Source organism: Anser brachyrhynchus (genome assembly GCF_964034855.1).
Source record: "Anser brachyrhynchus genome assembly, chromosome: 10".
Lineage (NCBI taxonomy): Eukaryota > Metazoa > Chordata > Aves > Anseriformes > Anatidae > Anser > Anser brachyrhynchus.
Window position 1 is genome coordinate 19,598,553 of NC_137705.1, and position 21,225 is coordinate 19,619,777.

The 21,225-nt window shown below is 39.8% G+C and overlaps 2 protein-coding genes across 11 annotated transcripts in view; one reads left to right on the forward strand and one right to left on the reverse strand.

Moving 5' to 3' along the window:
* Window positions 1–21,225, reverse strand: part of RAF1 (Raf-1 proto-oncogene, serine/threonine kinase) — a 69,987-nt gene that overhangs the window by 24,253 nt on the left and 24,509 nt on the right. For 8 of the 10 annotated variants that reach the window (XM_080605810.1, XM_080605808.1, XM_080605815.1 and 5 more), the window contains 5 exons: window positions 13,156–13,211; window positions 3,524–3,739; window positions 2,514–2,626; window positions 1,352–1,454; window positions 427–584 (listed from right to left, as the gene is read on the reverse strand). In XM_080605810.1, the coding sequence (XP_080461936.1) occupies window positions 427–584; window positions 1,352–1,454; window positions 2,514–2,626; window positions 3,524–3,730 (581 nt within the window). In that variant the 5' untranslated portion in view covers window positions 3,731–3,739; window positions 13,156–13,211. Of the gene's footprint in view, window positions 1–426; window positions 585–1,351; window positions 1,455–2,513; window positions 2,627–3,523; window positions 3,740–13,155; window positions 13,212–14,999; window positions 17,258–21,225 lie in introns of those variants that run through there. The other 2 variants (XM_080605811.1, XM_080605813.1) reach the window with 2 other exon arrangements.
* The window catches only part of LOC308200489 (uncharacterized protein), a gene marked incomplete at its 5' end in the record, with an annotated part of 35,322 nt that continues 28,502 nt past the window's right edge, over window positions 14,406–21,225 (forward strand). Inside the window, one exon of the mRNA XM_080606353.1 lies at window positions 14,406–14,576. Coding sequence (XP_080462479.1) covers window positions 14,406–14,576 — 171 coding nt within the window. The remainder of the gene's footprint in view (window positions 14,577–21,225) is intronic.

Consider the following 21,225-nt stretch of genomic DNA (forward strand, 5'->3'; position numbering starts at 1 on the left):
CGAAAGGCACTGGCAGTCCTGAAACACTCACGTTTCCAACAGCTAAAAACCAACTGAATCACGATTTCTTTTCTTCCAACACAAGTATTATGCTAGAGGAATTAGGATGCCTTCCCATGCTGAATCAAAAGGGCATTATAGTACCTGCCTGTTCATTCAGGAACTTTGTTTGCTTGTCCCAGAACATCTAAATTTACAGCACTAACAAAATGCATATAAATGGCCTTCTTCACCTGGGAACAGACAGTCATTGCTGGCTGTTTTATGAAATCAATACACACGGTCTGGAACTCTATGAAAGCGATTACACTTCCCAAAGATCCGAATTCATCTCTACAGTAAGAGATTTTAAAAAAAAAAAAAAAGAAAAAAGCACTTGTCTGTCACAGAGAGTTACTGTTGCTGTTAAAAAGGAACAGTCCTTACAAGAGTTGCCTGATATTGCTCCAGTCGACACACATGGTTGGAACTTTAGTGCTGCAGTGCTCATGGAATTTATAACCGCATGTCTGACACCGAAACCCATTTAGGAGGAACTTCTGGCAGATGTCACAGAAAGCAAGCTTTAGAAATGTCTTCCGAGCCTAGAAAACACAATGAACGATTAATGCAAGATACTAGCTTCTCTTAATTAACGCAGATGAATATCTTTCGAGCTTGACATAAATAAAAACAAGGATAAAACGTTATCAGTGCCCCCAAAATATTACTGAACTTTGAATCACACTTGAGCATTCTTGCATGTATTTCCAGTTTGGTTGGAAACCTGGAAAGCTTACAAACATTTAAGGCATTATTTAATCAATAATTAAAAAAAAAAAATGACGAAGTGTGCAAACATTCAAAATCACCATTTTGTACTTAGTAAGGTGACAGAGTTGGATGGGGTGGGAATTGTTTTTTGTTGTTGTTTTTGTTGTTTTGTCTACAAACTATCATCAAACCTGAAAGAGGATCAGATCATTTATTAGCTCTATTCATTTGCTCTATATTGAACAAATCTTACATCTCCCAAAAGAGAGACTGTCAAATTACTAGGCAGCATTAGCTCACAGAGCAACTCCATGACCTTGCAGAATTAACAGCACCCCTGTAAATTCAGTGCAATTGCCAACAGATCCATAAGGCTGATACCTATGAATCACTAAATGTAAGATTCTGACACTCCATCATCAATTGATATTTAGCAAATTCAGTTCATGGGGAGTGGGGGGAGGATTCAAATCATCACTTCTGAAATTTCCCCCTGCTTAGAGAGCTAAAAGGCACCTAATGCCTAAAACATTCTTTGACTAAATGTGTAGTTAAACTGGTAGAATTTATATCAAAATACATAAAAGGAAATACTTACAAAGTTGTGTGTAGTGAGTGGAACGTGATCAAGAAAGTCCACTTGTAATTCCTCACCAATCAAGGAGGCAGCATCAGTATTCCAATCCAAACGCACTTTTTTACTGAAAGAAAAAGTGGAGAGGACAGATTTATTTAAGAGATAAGAAGTTATGTCTCATCAATGATCTATGTTTTGCAAGCTTTCTTGAGTAAACTGAAAGCAAATACAAAAAAGCGCAGCTAATTTCTTATAGTAAGCTGTATTTCACTTCTTTAACATAAAAACATTAGAAGCAACTTCGAAGCCATAGCGATTCAACTCTTTTTATGTCTAACATGTAAGTCATTTAGATATAAAAATTATTTGAACTAAGACACCTAAAAGCTATAATGGAGTCACAGAAATACCCTTATAAACAAAACAAAAGAAATTATGAATTATGACTTAGTGACATGAAAGCAGTATTATGTGCTTCAGCACTGAAGTTACTTGTGACCTCAAAATGGACTCAGTTACATAGAGACATAAACCCACAAATGACTGCCTCATGACTGAGGCTTAAAAGAGCATTAAGCCCACGCCTTTCGAGGTGTGAAGTTAAATGTATTAACTCCATGAGATACCTTCACTCCCTCAGCTTGTAAAAGAATCATTTGGTATTTAATAGCAGCATCCCCGGTCCTACAAAAAATAAGGAATACCTGAAGTGAGATTTAAATCCAAATACTGAAAATTTGTAGAGGAATGCACAGCCTTAAAATTGAGCACACAGAGGAGATCTTCATTTAAGTTGGCCATGAATTTCTAGCACTGAAGTTTACAAACTACAAATGCACACGAGAACTGCACCTCAGATATGAAGTCATATCACATCACTTCAACTAGAGCATGGCAAAAATCTTTGTAAAATGATACCAGCAACTTGAGCGTACCCCTCAATTTTGAACACATTTAATACTTAGCTATAAAACAAAGCCAAACTTTTTAATACCCAGAAAGCTTAAGGTTTTGCCCTAGAGACAAAAGAGTAAGGTAAAGATATCAACATGGAAGCGTTCACAATCAAACTGCACTTTTAAAATAAATTAGTAAAACAGTAAGCATTATTGCTGCTATTCTAGAAATAAGATTTAAAAATAATCTAGCTGACAGGTTCACTTATAACATTATGGACTCTTACCCTTTTGGTTCAGAAACGAGTCGAAAAACTGCACAGCATTCTGGCTGCAGACCTCTTACTTTAAGTGCCTTCATAAGACAATCATGTAAGGTCATCCCATTTCGCACATTTACCTGTGACCAAAGGAAAAAACTGTAGTGAATGATGGCACAATTAGTTTAATTTTTTTTGGAAAATAAAAGTTTGTTTGTTTTTTTTTTTCCCTTCTCTCCTTTTCCCTAGAAGTTCCAGTAAAAATGCACAACTGTTCACTTTTAAAGTTAATAAATAAATAAACAACAAATATACTTGATTTATTTAACAACTGACTGCTGTGCCCTCCAATTTAATTCCCTGCATGTTAAGCCAGCCTGCGGGGCTGGCATGTTTTCTGCTCCTGCATACTTAAGCAAAGGAAGTTTTGAAGCCATTTTATAACTTCTGAATTTCTTACTAAGTTTCTGTGAAACAATTTTATACAGCACTTATACATGTAGGTAGCCTATAAACGCAATAGAAATGCAGACAAATGGCATTACCTTAAATATAGAAAAAGACTTAATTCAAACTTCAGGAAACTTTGCTTAAGATTATATTTATTACTGGTACACTCAGCTCTAGAAAATCTCATAGCAGTGTTCCCCCAAAAAGTTCTACTTCAGCTTTATCTACCATACTTCACTGTGGACATTTACGAGAAGAAAATGGTGACGGAAATGACTACAATTTACTTCACACAGGCTTCATTGTTACATCAGCCAACTGTTTTCTTTTACTGTTAATATTTAAGCAACATGTCTTGCTCACATACATTCGAAAAATACAGCACTGAGATAGAGAAACACTGGTGCTCAAAATACAGCCATACTGTTTTCAAAATGTGTCCTCTAGAATTAGAAAACTGATGACAATGTATTTAAACACAGAAAGACCTTTTTGTGAAGCTTGGTATTTCTACTGCCAAATACATGTCATAGTATTAGCAATGGGAATAGTACTACATTTCTTACATAAAAGTAACACAGACTTACCACTGTGCGTTGCTTGTTGGGCAAGAAAACCCGAATGGTATTACTAGTTTTAGAAGTATCTGATATTTTGCCATCATCAGATGCTCGGCGTTGATAACCAAACTGCTGGACGATAGTCGGTGAAATACAGTTTGGGCCATCAAAGACAGAATCCTTGAGTCCAAAACCGTTACTGATAGTCTTCCAAGCTCCCTGAATGTGCTCCATTGATGCAGTCTAAAAAACAACAAAATTAAGAGAGTGAGGGAAAATTAAAATATACACGATACAGTTCACCCACATCTGCAAAGTTAGCCCAAGTCTTGAAAGCATTTGCTTTTCTGTACATGCACAGGTCATCGGGCATATATGTGTAATTCCATTCTCATTGCATCTCTGGTGTCAAAGCAGCAGTTTATCATCATCTTAATTTAGACACTTGATGCCTGAAGGTAGTTAAATGCTAGCTGCAGGCCAAAAGAATAGTCCTGTGTGCAAGATACGGTATGCAAGCATTAGCACATTATATATATTTTAAGAAAGAAAAAGAGGCCCAACAGAAATTATAATAAACATTAAAAAAAATGAAGAAAATCTGTTTTTATCAGTGACTTTGGGGGGCTGGCTTGGGTCCTCCTTTCTGTTTTTGTGGTTTGTTTGTTTGTTTTGAGAAGAGTAGCAACACACGCTACACTCAGTGACATTTCAGCGTAAGCATCTCCAAGCGCAGAGACATGAACGCTCCCCTGCACACTGCTAAATGTGTACCCAGTACTACTTCTGCAAACTCAGGGATAATGATAAAGGTATTTTTTTTCCCAGCTCTTACAATTCCAGTATGGTTTGAACTCCAAATCATATTCCAAATGCATCTTATTCAAAACTAAGCAAAGTAAGAAACAGTTCTGAAATTTGAAACGTTATCCTTGCCAAATTTCAAAGTAGTCAGACTCATTACCAAGCTTTCAATAATAGTAATAATAATAGCAATAATGGAATAATGAAAATAAGCTTGGTAGCTTATTAACCCCCCAAAAAATGCATCCCTCTGTAAACATCTGAGAAATTGATATTCAGAACTACCCAGTGTACTTTTGCCACGTAAGTAGATTAATGCCAGCTTTAATCTTAGGCCTTGTGCACAATCACTATATTCCTGATGACCTCTATGAACCGGAAAGAAAGTCATATTAAAGCTGCTAAACCAAAAAACAAGTCAGCCAGGAAATACCAAAATAAAGGTCTTCCAAGCAATCTTAAGTCCATCCCCTTATGGCACAGTAAAGCCTACTCTGAAAGACCTCTGTTGTTCCCTAAAGCCACCAACAACTCAGTGCAGAACACCAAACACGCCTTTACTGAACACCTATCAGCAGCTATTCAAGTCTCATTTTGTGCTTATTTGAATCCTCCAATTCATTTCAGGCCTTTTTCTGCAGCACCCATGCTAGAGACCATGTGCTCCCCCCACCCCGAACAGACACACAGGTTGGTCAGAGAAAAAAGGCTGTTTGCTACAGCTGAAGAGCTAAAGTAATGGAATTCATGGAAAACATCTCCACTGGTGTTAAGTGTCCATTTTGAGATGCCCAGAAGTATAAACTTTGAATTTCAGAGTGTTTCCACTCAAAGCACAACTACAAAAAGCCTGGTAAGCACTCGACATTGCTACAGACCTACACCCAGACGTGACTAGTACCTAGAAAGGAAACATAACCAACACCCTTGAAGAAAAGGGTCTGGTTCATGTGAAACACCTACCACTGCATGCAGACTGCAGCAGAAGCGAGAAGGAAAAAAAATCCATTCTCTCTCTTTAGTAAACCACTACCTACCTCATTCTCTACATATCTTTTAATTTATGTAACAAATCCACTGCATGTAATACTGCTAAAAATATTCATGGGAGGAATTATATCAGGTTTCTGTTTCGAATTTCAGTGAAACAACATCATACAGAAAGGAACGGCATAATTCTGGTGCCATTCTCTGGCCTAGAAGTAATCTTCTTTCCCAAAAGACTGTGTATATAAGATTTTCCCATAATCTCTAAAAAGCACACTTCTGTAGTGTGTTCTTACCACGTACATATTTTTGTCACGTCCTATTGATATTTTCTAGAAACAGTCCACAGCCACAAAACATTAGCAAGCAAGATGACTGATTTCATAAACTAGGCAATAGCGATAGCTATATGGGAAGTCTAAAAAGATGCCGGTGAGAGCAAGAGCAGTACTGATTCTACACGATTGCTACTGTAACAGTACTGGTACTGTAACTGGTACTATTTCCTGAACTTGTAAGACAAATTGAATTAATCTAAGTTTGTAAGAAACATACTCAGTGAAAAAGTTACCTGTTTTCTTCCCTACAAATCTCTACACTAGCTCACCCACGGGGTCAGGTGAGCACTTGTTCTGCTGAAAGACTGCAGCTGAAGAGGGGCAAAACTGCACGACAGCAAACTTCAGTCAGTCAACCCACTCACAAACTGCATCTGAAGTTACTTGTGAACCGCTCTTAACTCAAAGCAGATCGCCCTGTCTGCTTTTGTGCTCAGTCTCTTCTTGGTACACCAGGTCAGAAGCTTGGAGATGTGAAAGATGTCAGGCTATAAACTATAGAGAAGTTTTTCTTGTGTGTACTTTTCAAGGAAACAGACACAGGGTGCATAAATGAAAGGCCTTTTGTGCTCCCTCTTATTTCTAAGGCATCTGGTATATTCGCTTGTCCCCTCTCCCACGAAATTTGTTGTGCACCAAAACCACCTCACCTTTCTCCACACCCATTAAAAACCACACACCTCCACTCTCCGTTCCACACTATGGCCTCTTATGCTCCATGCTAGTGGGGGTCTTACCGGTTAGTTGGTGAACATTTCTTTCACTGAGGACGTACCCAATGACCGCATACACAAGAACATACACATCCTCCTGCCAGCCATCATCACTCCTGCACCAATGCCATCAGCTCTGCAGGCCCACTTCTTCAAAGGTTCATAACGTACTTTAAAATGCCAGTAATATCTAAAGCTCTATACCCAATCAAGACCTAATAGGATTTAGATATTTTAAATTATTTCTTTTTTAAACCCATCACACAGTAATGACAGCAGTTGATGGGAACAAGGAATGGGAACAAAGAAGTTCTGAAAAAAGGAAGGAGAAGTGGAGATAAAAGTGAGGAAAATAACAGAGTTCAGCATGCAGAAACAACTACAAGTACAATAATCTAAGCATTCGTATGTATTTTCCTACACTTAGGAAACAGAAAGGAGAAAAAAAGGTATGTACAATACCAACAACCACGTTGTGCATACAGATAGCTACAAGAGTAACTAATTAGATAGCAGCAATAAAAAGAATGGGGATAAATTGTTATATAAGAATATTACGATGAAACTCAGTCAGTCTGTTCTATGTCCTCCTCTCCACTTACCCACACTATGGGGAATCCTTCTTTATTTCAAATTTCTGGGTACTGTATGAGACAAACCAAGAAGAGAAGAGCTCGGCTGGATTTCTCCACTGGCACGCTGAGGTGCAGAACAGCTGGGCAACACCAACACCTCCCTGGTGCTACTGCTCAAATCGGTTGACAACAACGTAACATTAATACATGTTGTCATGCTGCCAACGTTTCCTGAAGAATTCAAGTGAAAACAGGAAATGACAAAAAAATTCAAACTTGCATCTTGACAGAAGCCGGGTTTCATACCACAAAAAGGTCCTTCCCTACTCCAGCAGCGCTCTGCCCCAGTACCAAAGGCTGCTGAGGCCACAGAAGGGCCTACCCACAGAAGTGAATTTTGAGCCTGCTGGACACACAATTACAAAAACAAGATCAACAACTGCTACCAGCCTGCTGTACAATACAAATGTCAGCAGTATCCTTCATCGCGCAGCCACGTCCTTCTCTATCCTAGGACCTTTGCCTCGTGTAAGTGTTCTGCTCAAGGAAATGCAGTATGTTCAGAGGCTCTCTGAACAGCCAGCACTCTGAGGAGGTAGCTGCAGTTACTCACCAGCGACTTATATAAGCTAGAGGAGGCAGCACTCATGTATTTCCTGTTCTTATAACTACTACTGCAAAGTAAACTCTGGCAGAAAACAGGAATAAACTGCTGCAAGTCATAGTAATGTTAATCTGCTGTAGAGAGATTTACTTGAGCTAACCCACCTTAGTCCTCGTTGACTGAGCTTACTGGGTAACTTAGCATCAAACCTGGAAGGGATTCCAGGAGCTTAGGCAGCAAATAGGGAAGAAATAAATGGAAAATGATTGTGAAAGAGCCTTACACTAACAGCATTACAAGCAAATAAAAATAGAAGACTCTATTCCTGCCTTTCTGAGCAAGCGAGCAAGTCCCTGAGGTCTGTGCCTCTGCATCTTGGTGGCAGCCTTGCAACACAAGGCAGAGGGAAGAGCGGGATGACCGTCAGGGCTCAAATTGCTGCAGGAGCGCTCTCGTGTTCAGTCCTAGCGTCATGTTCTTGAGAGCCTATACAGCACGTGTAGATTGCTGCAGAGGACAAGCTTACAGTGTTTGAAGAGAGACAGAGATCTTGTTAACTATGGCAACTCTGTTCTCGACGTCCTATGCCTTGGCTCACTGGAGGGATTTGTCAGGCCACCAAGAGCCTAGCCAAGAACACCTGGACTCTGACAGGGCACGGGCAGCTGCCAGACACCTTCCCTCATCACCAGCCACTGGTCTCGGTCTGTTATCAGGGCAGAACAGGGCCAAAACAACTGCTCCTCAAGAAATAGTGAAGAATTACTTACTTTTCCACTGCCCTTTAGTGCAAAGGAAACTAGCTTAGAAAATTATATGAATAAATACCAATTTTGAACACAAATAGCTCATTTCACACACCGATGTGAGGTAAGAGAATAGCAACTACTTGAACTGATGAAAAAAGATATAATCACACAACATACACACATCATCTGAACACACATACACACTGAACACCAAAGGAAGCGCAACAGCAGAAGCCAACAGGACACGGGTTAATTCCACTTCTGGCCACCCTAACACGTAAGATGTGCACTGAAGCGTAGCTTGCCTTTCAGTGTCCAGTACCTTGTGCCCTAGCATTGATTCCTTTATCCATTTGGGGTCTTTGCTCCAAACAGCATTCTATGAAAGCCACTTTCACTGAAACTAAATTTTTTACTCGAAATCTCCCAAGATCCACACCAATTCTCTCCAGTGAAAAGCTATCTGATATGTTCTGAAGAGAAATTTAATTTAAAACAAAGGAAGAAAGATTTTACAACGATGCCTTCATAAATACATCATCCTTAGTTTATGCCTATTCCAGAAAAACTAGTTTTTCTTCCTTTAAAAGAGTTACAAGCCTGTTTTTGAAACATAATCATTACCAGATAGTAGATCTTTATGCTATGTTCAAATAGCCCATTGCCAGCTGAATGCTTTCACACATCTTTTTAAGATTTTTCTTCCTGCTACTCTTCACTTTCATGGAAATTACTACAGCCTGTCTACAACCGAGAAACTGCAACAACAGCATTCAAATATTATTGTAAGTATTAAAGTATGAGCATATTGATCCCCTTCTAGAATCAGTACCAGTAGAAAACTGATAGTGATTCATTTCATATTAAACACTCAAGCTGAATGGAAAAAAAAAATCTCATACTATTCCTCCTCCTTCCACAGCTCTACTATATGCTGGGACCAAGATTGCATCTTTACCTAGTATTTTTTGCACAGATGGCAGATCTTGATAATTAGTAATTTGTACAAGCATTAAAACTGAAAGCACAAAATGGCCATGCGATGCACACACCTAACTGTAACAAATACCTAGAGATTGTTCACTGAACGGTCCCAAAGCTTCATTTCCAAAACCAATTAGATGGAAAAATCTCTGCCCAATGATAAACACTCCAATGTTTAATACACTTAAGAAATCTTTTTTTTCCCCTCATCAAAACAGACATTAGAGAGCAGTATATTTGCTCTCATCTAAGTTTATTGCATGGGTGAGCAATTGTCTAGGAAAAGCAACACAAAACAACAGCAAAAAAATAAATAAAAACACCACACCAAAGAAGTATCTACTCTGATATGGCACTACATTTTTAAAAATAGCTTTACATAGCAGTAGAAGATAAAATATAGAGCCATTCCTATCCCAATAAATACAGCTGTTATGCATGCAAACATAAACACAGGGCAAGAGTTAGGATTGGTTTAACAACCCAAGCAGATCTCTGGTGCATCTAGAAGGCTGGGGATTTTCCTTCTGATGTTTTGCATTTAAAGAAATGAACACCATAAAGCAAGGTCCCCCTTGGTAGAACCAACATAAAAAAAAAAAAAAACACTTTTTTCTAAATGTAATTGTCCAGAAAAGACAAACACACAAAAAACCCTGACCCATAAAATACAACCTTTCCACCTCAGTTATTCTGATCTTTTAAGCATCTTCTCTAACCTTTTTCTCTCTTTCTCTGAGCCATTCATTTCTTATCATTCCGTTGCTGCTATAACTTGAAGGTATTCAAGGAAGGAAAATATGGTACGGAATACAACTGCTCAGTTTGATACACTTCCAGACTGATTAAACCTTTGCAAGTCTGTTAATTTCCTGTATTTAAGATTAAAACTTTCGCTAGTAAGCATAAACCAAATCATACTACTCTGCTTTTACAGCCCCAAAATTCTAAACTGTTTTTTTCTGAGAAAAGCAGAACATCGAGTGTAAGACAAAAAAAAAAAATTAACAATATTTTGCATTTCTGAAAGCATAATTAAAAAGAAAATAAAAAGCATTTCCTCTACAGCAAATAAAGGCAGCACACTGTGCTTGTACTTTAGCTCTGAGATCATGGAGCTCTTCAGAAAGAACCCGCTTCCTCTACACCAATTTGCAGTAAAGGAATAGGAAACCATCTTTCTTAAGAAGTTTCTGTTCCTAGGCTGGATTTTGGGCTCTGGTTATGAGGTATTTATCACGAAAGTTATCTGCGCCTTTGATTACTTCGTGCCTGCTCTCCTCCTGGTGGTTATAATGGCTCCAGGCTACTCTTCCTAAACACCTGTTGCTAAAATCTGTTTGGCTTGTCCTTTCCACATGGATAACCTGGCTGTCAGTCACCCATTTCTTCACATGGAATTTCTATCAAGTTCAAACTCTGAGCTCTGTAACTTTCCCTACGAAAGCCAAATTCCTTCATTAGAAGAAACAGAAGCACTGAACACTCTGCTGATATCTAAAAGAACAGAAATCGATACAAAATCCAAACCCTTCCCTTTCTCAAAGCAAAGAACAGTCCCAGGTAAAAAGAAAACTGCTGTGGGCATATCCAAGCATTCGATCGTACCTTTTTACAATTTTAGTTAAGTACTGTTGCTGACTTTAGATTCACAATAAATAAATAGAAATAAATTTACTATTAGAATAGTCATGAAAGGACAAGGGAAGCTGGGAAAGGACACATTTTCTTGCACTTATGTACAAGGTTTGCTAACAAAGCATCAGAACTCAGCATGATGTAAAACCTCCATTTCTTTTAATGCGTATTCTCTAGTACTACATGGGATCCTAAGCTGATATAGTAACTGTTACCTGAAGTATAATGCCCTAGAATATTTATCTTACAATCAAAATTGATAAATATCAAGAGGTGTTCACTCCATGCTTTTAAGGTGTTCTCTTAAATCTTGGACTATTGCAGCTGAAGTGATATTTAAGACCCTCACTTTTTAATTTAGTCAATTCAAATGCACTGCTAGAAATAAAAAGCATACATAACAGCGCTTCTTATACCTGACTGTATCACAATCACATCACATGGCATTCTTGCCACCCTCAGACTTCTTGTTTTTCACCACGTTAACTTCTCCATGAACTTACACAGTCCTCCAGGAAAGACCCAGGAAAGAAGCAGCCCTTCAAAGAGGTGCAGAGCGGGGCTCTGAGTTTACACGCGTATTTACATTACACAGGCAAGGCAGACTTTGTATGTACAGTTGATAGCAAGACTTGTGGAAAAAAATGCTCGTCCATTCTCAGACATGTGCTTATTTGCATTTTGAACTTGCTCATGCTTGAATTGTTTCAAGTATGGATGAAAGCCCCAAACTGTGTTTAGAGTTCCCTGGAACTCATCCACTTTACAGCAAGGATGAAAAAGTTACTCAAATGTCAGCAATCCACCAAATGCCCTTCCCACACAAGTTCTCCAGAATTAAACAAAAGCGGCTGAGAGCCTCAGCACAAAGAGGCCCTGGCTCTCTCCTCCTCAGCTGCATGTAGGAAATGAAGCACCACTGAGGACACCACCATGGCTCTTTAAATGAACCCCAGCTTTGCTGAAAAGGAAGGCAGCCCAAGATTAGGTTAATTAAATAACTACTGGGAGGTGCTGGTTATGAAGGCTATGCATGTTTGAATTGTTGTGTACGGTTCAAACATAACACAACTGCTATTAAAAATGTTACAAAATACCAGATAATGCTAGATGATCTGTACAGTTAGAGCAGGATGCAGTGATCCAGCTGAGTCAAGAGTTAGCTGTTCTCTGCACTCACCCCGGCCAGTTTTCAACTGGTAAGTTTAGTTTATTAAATGTGAGCTCTGAGCCAGAACCAGCAGAGCCCCAGGGAGGTCAGGGCTGCAGTTTTAAGGGCCTGGGTATGGACAACATACAAATCCACACCTGGGGGGCAAGGGGGGAGTAGGGGGCAACAGCACCAAGAAAGGATTGGAAGAAACCTTGAAGATACTTTTCTGGGAGCTTACAACACGGGAATAAATGATTTCCTCTGTATTTTATAGCCAGCACGTGCACCTGGGAATGGTTCAACATATGCATCTGCAATACGAACCAAACCTAACGTGGTAATACTCAAGTATTTTAGTTACAAAGTGCCTGGACAGTTTTACCAACGTTCTTTTATTGTTTCCAATGCATAGGTATACGAAACTTGCATAAAACGGCAAATAAAAATTGAATCTAAGCAGAATTTACCGAGTGATTACAAGCAAAATTACTTAATATATGTCGAACATGTACTCTCTTTAGTGCCTGAAAAGAAAAATTGCATTCCAGTTTAACTCTATCTTACATTATCTTACTAAATACTTTTAAGAAATTACAGATCTTACCTGGGTGGGGTTTTATTTATTTATTTAGCAGAATGTTTCAGAGGTACAATCTCAGAAAAACAAAACAAAACAACCGAAACAAAAACAAAAAACCCACCACTTGAAAGATAATTCCACAGACTTGATTTGTATCAGGTCTAAATTATTCACAACAGATCACAACAGTAGTTGTGTGGAAAGGCAAACGCTATTTAGAGAAAAGTATCAATAAAGTTCTAAACCGAGGAGGGGTTTTCCTCTACAAAGGAAACATCCATGGAGACTGACTAAAGCAAGAGCTTAAGTTAAACATGCACTTCTGATAAAGCAAATGCTGAAACTGCTGTAGACATCATACCGATTTTGTGGAATTTTTCAAAACACAAAAAAGCAAATTTCAGCAGTAGCCAGGGAATACAAGCACAGAATTCGGTTGTGATAAGATTCCCTTCCCCCTAGCAGTGACCCAGGGGACTTGGAAGTGAGGATGAGGCAGACCAAGGAGGAAGGGAAAGACAAAGTGATTTATACCTTTAGTTCTCCTTTAAGTGAACGAAGTCCTATGACAAAATGATGAAGTACATCATCTGTGGGAAGTAAGACAAAACAAAGAGATATTTACTACTTTAATAGACAAACTTATACACACCAAATTAATAACCAACAGATTATTTCATGAATTACATCAACATTAGGGTTAACTTGTCTTTTCTCTATTCTAGTTTTCGAGGCCCTCCATTATTTTTACACATTTCAGGGCAATGAGATGCACTGTGTAAGGCCAGACTGCACAACAACCAAGACAAACATGCCAATAACAGCTAAAGAATCTCATTCTTATTCAAGAAACATCATAAAAATCTTTTATTGCTGAAACTCACTAAAGTAAACAGCAAGTACATCCTGAATGCTTTCTTCTCAGCCATCAGGCCCTTCCTTACACAGCAACCACCTTGCTGACACAAACGTTGCAACAAACCTTGGATCCAAAAACAAGAAAGAAAAAGGGAACAAGGTAAACCTCTGAGGCTTTCTATCTTGTGTACAAGCATTAACCTTAAGAGGAGGAATTCCCAGGGAATCTGCAGAAGCCTTGGTTAAAAGATACAAAGCTCCGATTAGTTAGCAGGGTCTGCTCCAGCAGGTTGCCCAGGGCTAGCAGTTGGGTTTCGAGCATCTCCACCAACACAAACTCTCCACAGCCTCCCTGAGCAGCCCGTTCCAGAATTTGACCACACGCAGAGTTTAAAAAAAAAAAAAAAAAGAGAAAAAAAAGTGATTTTGCTGTGTTCAGATGGAGTTTCACGTATCTGAATTTGTGCCCATTGCCTCCTGCCATCACTGGGCCCCCTGAGAAAAGCCTGGGGTCCTCCCATCAGGTATTTCTACACATTGATACGATTCCCCAAAAGCCTTCTCTTCCTCAGGCTGAGAAGTCCCAGCTCACCCAAGTCCGTCCTTATATGAAATAAGAGAGAGTACACAGGGGGGAAAAAAACAAACAAAAAAAACTAGAAGAGCCCTTATATTGCTAGCTCATTTTTGGTTGTAAGTATTCTCTCTCCTGGACAGGGCAGATGTGTGTGTGAGGGGAAGCTGCGATGATTTTACCCAAGACAGCAAGCTCCCAAAGACTGGCAAGAAACCAGAAGAATGCTTTGTGATCTTCACCTTATGCTACTTATTTTAAAGCTAAAACCTACTGACAGTCTGAACCGTACATCTACCCAGCTTGCACAGCTCTCTCCAGCCTTCAGGCGCGCACCATGCAGAACGCTGCGATGGTTTCCATCGTGGAAAAGGATAAGCAGGGAGACTGCGGAGAAGGCAGGGAACTGGGTCCTTTGCACACCGCCAAACACTCTGAGTGCTTTAGTTCTAGCAGGACTGGTGAGCAGCAACGACAAAACTCAGTGAGAATATCTGCTAACAGAATTGGCAAGGAGGAGAGTGTATGCAGTGAGTTGACAAAAATACCAGCTGTTATTGCAGATGGGAGGCTCCATTAAATCTGAGAAGTAGAATTGTTTACCTAAGACAATGGCAAAATCAAGGCAGAAGAAAACTACTCTGTACTGGAGGAAGTGTGCCTACTGCAGGATTTCCACCTGAGACGCTCCACAGTACAAGGGACGGAGCAAGGGAAGCAGGTGTTCTGCAAAGGGAATACTGAACTAGAGCACGTTCATCTCAGATCGCACCGCAGTGTCAAAACATCGCTTCTGAAATAGCAGTAATTCTGCTACCAGCACACACCGAATTTCACAAATAGCCAGAACAAGAGTTTGAAACACAGACCTGCAAAGCAGTAGCTTTGTGTTTCAGTGTTGTCAGGTCACTTTGGAATTAGATGCTGACAGCGTTAGAAAAGATACCTGGACAATACTGAAGAGGAGAAGTACAAAAGTCAGACGTTTCGCTGTCTGTGACCCAGGCGGTCGCCCACTCGTAGCAGGGACGGTCTGGGTGTGATACTTCTCAAGCAAACCACAGTGTCACCCTGCGATGCCATTCTTGCTGTTTCCTCCAGTTCGCACTACAATCGGTTGGGCGGATATGGCACTTTGTCACTGAAAACCTATTCCGAGAAACTATATTAAATTCATTTTCTGTTGTGTGAAGGAACCAGCAACTTAATTAACACTCGCTAGCCTTCTTGGAAGTTATGACAAAAAAACTCCTACTAGACTTATTCCTCGGCTACACTATTAACTCCCATCTTTCAAATTACACCGCCTATTTAAAGGCTCCACATGAGAAACTGAGACAGACAAAACACTCAATATACAAAGGAAACCAAAATAGAAAAACAAAAAGAAAAGCCTCTTCCAGACATAAAATATGCAAACAAAAATGAAAAAAAAATATCTTGCAGCCATGGCAGTAATATTATTTGTGGTGACAGAAGGAAAAATATTTTCAAGCTTGAGACAATTTTAGTCTCAATCTGCCTGATAATTTTATTCAATATTTTCTTCAGACCATATTGTGCTTCTGCAAAACAAAATAATTCCAGGTACCGTCCTGTAATTTAACATCACAAGGGCAGATCTTACTGGAATAGGTAAAAATAGCACTAGTGAACATGCCAAAGGAGAGTCTTTCCACTATATGGCCACTGCTTAGATTGCAACATCAGCTGGCTCTCTTTTTATAACCTCTTGATTGCCAGTGAACAAGTTACCCAGAGAACTTAAAGGGTTTGAGAAACAGAAGAGTAAGCTCTGAAACCCCTTTCAGCTGAAATCAATCCACTGGATCACTGACACGAACGCTTTGTTGCAGCACGCTATTAGTGCCTGGGTAAGCTTTACAGTTGCTTCTAAAAGCATTTAACACAAATGATGTAATTCAGAAATACAGCTTATTTTTTCTTAAATGTCAGCATAAAGTTAGAGGCTTGCACACTCTCTCGTTTCTTTTGGTTGCAACACAGCCTGGGAGCCCCCTACCTCACTGCGTCCTCTAACGCCTGCCATGTGCCATCCTCCCGTCAACCCATGTGGGCCAATTTCTGCAAACACACCCCCCAATCCCAGCCAGCTTGCAACAACGGCTTCAGAGCACCGGAAGATGTTCTTTTCCATGCTTCCACATAAAGGTAACATCCATCACAGCACGGACATCTAGAACTGCTAGGGCAGCACTCAGAGAGGCACACGGGCTGCTTCGCTACAAGTTCAAGCTCTTGTTAGCCACCACTTGACTTACAGATGGCCGAAACTGCTCAGCTTTCTAACTAGGTACAAGGAAACCAGCCTCCTCCCATCTTCAACACCACACACAGCCTGCTGCCTGCTCAGGCCAACATATTGGTACTGACTGGACACGGCTTTCTGAAGTTACTGAAGGGGAGACGGGGAGAGGGGAAAAAAAAAGATCCAAAACAGCAGTGCATGACTTAGCTTGCACAAAGTTGCTGTTACATTTTTTACTTCATTCTATAAAAGACTGGAAGAATGTCAACATATTTAACTCTCCGTAAGTTTGAAATTGCTGCCATGATAAAAACCATTCCTTATTTGCACACAGCGGCCCCAGCAGCGTGTGCCTGTATGAAGAAACACACGTAGGTCTCAGGCGAGTTCAAAAGCAGGAAGAGTTGGGACATTTGCCGTGCATTTTACAACCATGCAGGTTTTACAATAAAATAAAGTAAACGCACAAAGAACTGATAAAACAAGCAGGTATTTTAATGGACTTCTGAAATAGATTAGACCTAAAGAAATTCAGATTCTATCAGAGATTAGTAAAATAATGAAACTATTTACCTGACAAGAACTTGCAATTAACAGTTGCCAGGTAAACTCTGGACCTCTGAAACCCTGAAAAAAGGTTATGTACAATCTGAAGCTGGAGTCACATCCCATGGCACAAGTGTGATCAACTTTCAGTGCAACTTAAAAACAAAGTTTCTAAAACAAACCTTAAAAAAATCAAGTTTTACTGTGCATCAAAACACACCTTTTCAACCGGAATAACTTATTTCAGAAGTTATTACAGGTTCTTTCATCTTCACATTAAACAAGAACTTTACAAAAATGTTTTATTTTCTATGATGACGACTTGGGAATCATGTAACTAGCATTTTTGGTAGCAATAAATTAGGAATTTTTAAAATCTTATAAAACTTAACCCGCATTTCTTCCTCCGAGCAGCACTGCCGTGCCTGAAGCCCCAGTCTCCCTGCCCGCCCTCCCGTGCAGGACGGCCGTCCCCTGTCCCTGCAAACACAACTTCCACGCCAATTCCACGCACCTGAGAGGGAATCCTGCACCTTCACCTGACTCACTGGGCTTCCTTCAGGTTCCCCAAGAAACTCGTATGTAAAGTATCGCATGCAATTTATTCTGAACAGATACGGAATGAAGCAAAAAGGATGACAATTTACCCATCTGTCCAACAAGCAGTCGTGGCTGGGCAGGGGGTTGGGAAGGACACTTCCATCTTCTCCACAGGTAGGAATAGGGGGCAGTGCCTTTAGTGCTACTCTAACAGACCAAAAAGACCACTCTAGAAAATCCCAAAAGCACAACCAGACTTTGGGCAAACATGATTAAATGGCAGAGAACGGAACAAGACAGTGGAATATGCAAAAAGAAGCCCAAATTACTGATGGAGGTGACAGAGACATACACTAGAGCAAATGACAGCCGAACTAAACAGCTACAGAAAGACAAAAAGGCAAAATAGTTGCACATGAACGTTTCTCAATATATACTTAAAAGTTAGCCCTACAAAGGTACCATTAAAGACCTCTTTCTAGTGGGGCACTACCTTGCATCTCTCTGGGGCCTGCCTCTCCAGCTAGGTGTTCCTAAAACACTCCTTTTCAGAACCCTACCTTGTTCTCTAGTGGAAAAAGTTATGTAACAAAGCGCTATAATGGGGGCTCTGAGCCATTTTTTAAAGTCTAAACCTCTGAGCTAGCTTTAATTAACATGGTTAACCCCACGCCACACCCAGCTTCAAGTTAGTGAAGCAACCTCCCTGGCTTGGGAACAAAAAATATACAAGATGTCTCAACTGCTCTTAACCGATACTATGTATTTCAAGTGGAAGGCATATTAATTCACACCTTTTTGTCAGCTGTTAGCCAGAAATGAGTATTTTAGGGCCAAACCAGCAGCACACATGCAGCACAAGCTTAAGTTTGAAATGGAGCCATCTAATGCAGCAGTAAGAGGCCACTGCAGCAATCAGTCCAACATCTGCAAAGAGCCACAACGCAGCGAGCGAGATGATCCCACAGAGCAATGCGACTGAGCTGGAAATAAAAGGCCCTACCGGCAGTTTGCAGATAAATGCAAAGAAAACGAGGCAGAGAGACACACTCACCGTGCACAAAGGTTACTTGCAAGGCAATTCAAAAAGTCTTTTGCCTGAGCTAAAGCCAGTCGGCTTTAAGTGACCTGTGCTAGAGCCCTGCTGCGTTTAGGGCCAGCACGTAGATGTGTGGAGCATGCACAGGAGAAGCAGACCACAGGCACACCTGCAACTGCAAACAAATGCGCTGACCTGCACTTGCCACTACATTGTTCCACACGAATCCAGAGCTTTTTCTCAAGCTTAGCTCTAAAAAGCTTGTCACTCCCCACAAGCGGGCAGAAACCTCTGAAGAATAAGTGATTCGATCACACTACGTCCCTTAAAAAAATACTCGCTTATGCAAACATTCTTGCTTATTATCAGTTACAATTCCTATCTCTGAAATCTACCAAGAAAATGCTTTACCCCTTTACAAATGACTCAAGAACACTTTTGTTTATCCTCATCTACTGTAAGCTTTGCAGTATTTCAGTACGCAAGCTGACCATATTCTATTAAACTGTAAAAGGTCAGTACACACTGCTGCAATAAAATCAACTTTGTGTGAAATAGATGACATTTATAGTACAAACACAATATTCAAGTCACTAAAGGAATAAGCGTATGCCAGCTGCTTTTCAAAGCAAAATTGTTGTTTACAGAAAAATAGTGTACGCAGCAAGAGCCAACAGAGCACTGAGAATTATTCACAGAACTTTGTCCAAAACAGACTTGCTTTTCAGAAAGCCTAGGAACATCACCAAATACATATCTGGATCACCAGTGGAGAAAGCCATACAAAATAAGGTGCATTTAGTTCATGCTGCCTCAAAACAAATAAGCTAGCGCATGTTCTTTGCTAAAAAAAAAAAACTTCTTAATTTGTCATCAAGGTAGCATTTTTACCCCATTTCCTGATGTTGTATCATCCTTTCTTTTAATTAACTTGTAGAGCTGACAAAATGCTTCCACAACCTTATTCAATACACAACGGATTTCAAATTTAGGAATTTCTTTCAACTACTAGATTTCATACCAGAAATACCAAAGGCTTTTGTGTAAGCAGTTATGTATCACATTGGTACAATGGTGATGAAAACGCCTGCTCATTTACAAACTTATCTTAAACTTACTGAAATCATGCTTAAATTACCATACTTGAAATTTTAGTTAAATCATAAGTTTTAATCTTGCTTTTTGTATTTTTGTTACTTCCTGAAATAAAGATAATTTTGATATATGCAATCTGGTATTTTTATGAGAAACAGAACGCTCACTTCTATTCCTCTTCTCACAGCTGCAGTCTTTAGATTTCTGCATTTTTAAGTTGGAATATACTCCATGAACTTACTTCTTAAGAAACAATCACCCCTTCCAATTATTCATCTGTTTCAAGCTGCATTTACATGGAACTTTTGGAAATGAAACCGCACGCAGGAACTTGTACCCTTGTGTCCTCAGTAACTAGTCTTAAATGACCGTGCCATCCAGCTGTCCTTCATCCTCTCCTCCAGTAACTCTTGGGCACACTAGCTTATTTCAACTAACCAGTTAGGGAGAGGCATCAAGAATATAAAGTTCCCACAGGCTATGGAAGTAGGAAGCCAGAGCACAAAAGAATCCTTCCTTCGCTCTCGCAGCCTTTCCATCAGCCGGGCACCGCAGCACAAGCCTTTGGTGTGCCAGCTGCAGCAGCACCTCACCACACGATGAAACCAAACCAAGAAAAAACCCTCCCTCCTGCCTAGCTGGCAGGCCAAGAAGGTAGACAAGCAACATATGAATAGAGGGAGAGGGGCAGAAAAAGCCTGGAGAGTGCTTAAGCACGGCAATATTGAATATGGGGAGGCCGGAGATGCTGGAGGTACTAGAAAGCTGTGGCAAAGGGAATTAGCAAAGGTATCAAGGAGGGGAGAGACAGCATCTTTGCAGCAGAGATGATCACACACCCAAATACAAATATGTATTTAGTAGATTTATTAGCTCATGTGCTCACGTGACTTTATTAGTAATATAAAAATAATTTAAACATTCTGTATATACAACACAAAAATGAATTTATCAGCACAAGTCCTACATCTGAAACTAACTGTTTAAGGACTTACTTAGTCGTCATAATTTCAACAAGCAGCTTTTGATTTCCATCTCCCGCAACAGCTTTCGAGCTAACAGCTCTCACCATCTCATCTTAATTTGTTTTCAAGGACAGAAAACAGGGAAAACTTGTTTTTTCCCTCAACTCCTGGTTTCCCAACAGTGAATGAGACAAATAACTAAACTGGAGGGGAGGAGGGCAGTATATGTCCCAGAAGAAACTAGTGCTGATTTAGCACACCAAGAAATGCTGACCAACAACTTCCGTGGCTCATGTTTGTGGTTTATAAAATATGAGTTATTTTAATAAGTTGTAGTAAGTTCAGGCCCTGAGACAGCAGTACACTTCTTGTGTAATTTGAATAGACTTCGTTGCCATTAAAAAATAAAAAATTAAAATTCCTATGTACATAGCAAAAGCACTAAACTGAAAAACATAGTTTTATATCTTCTTTGGAAAAAACAGATATTTTGTCTGCTACTTCCAGATTTTCTTTCAAAGCAGGTTAGTCAGCAGCGTTGCACAATAAGTTGTCCAGTCCTGAAGATATTAAGTATGGCAACAAACCACATGAAAAACACATTCCAGATTTCTGAAAGCAGCACTGCTCCAACCCAAATAAGCTAGTCCACTTCTGATTTAATAATCTAAGACTAAATTGCTCACCATATTAATCAATCATCCATTTCATATGCATA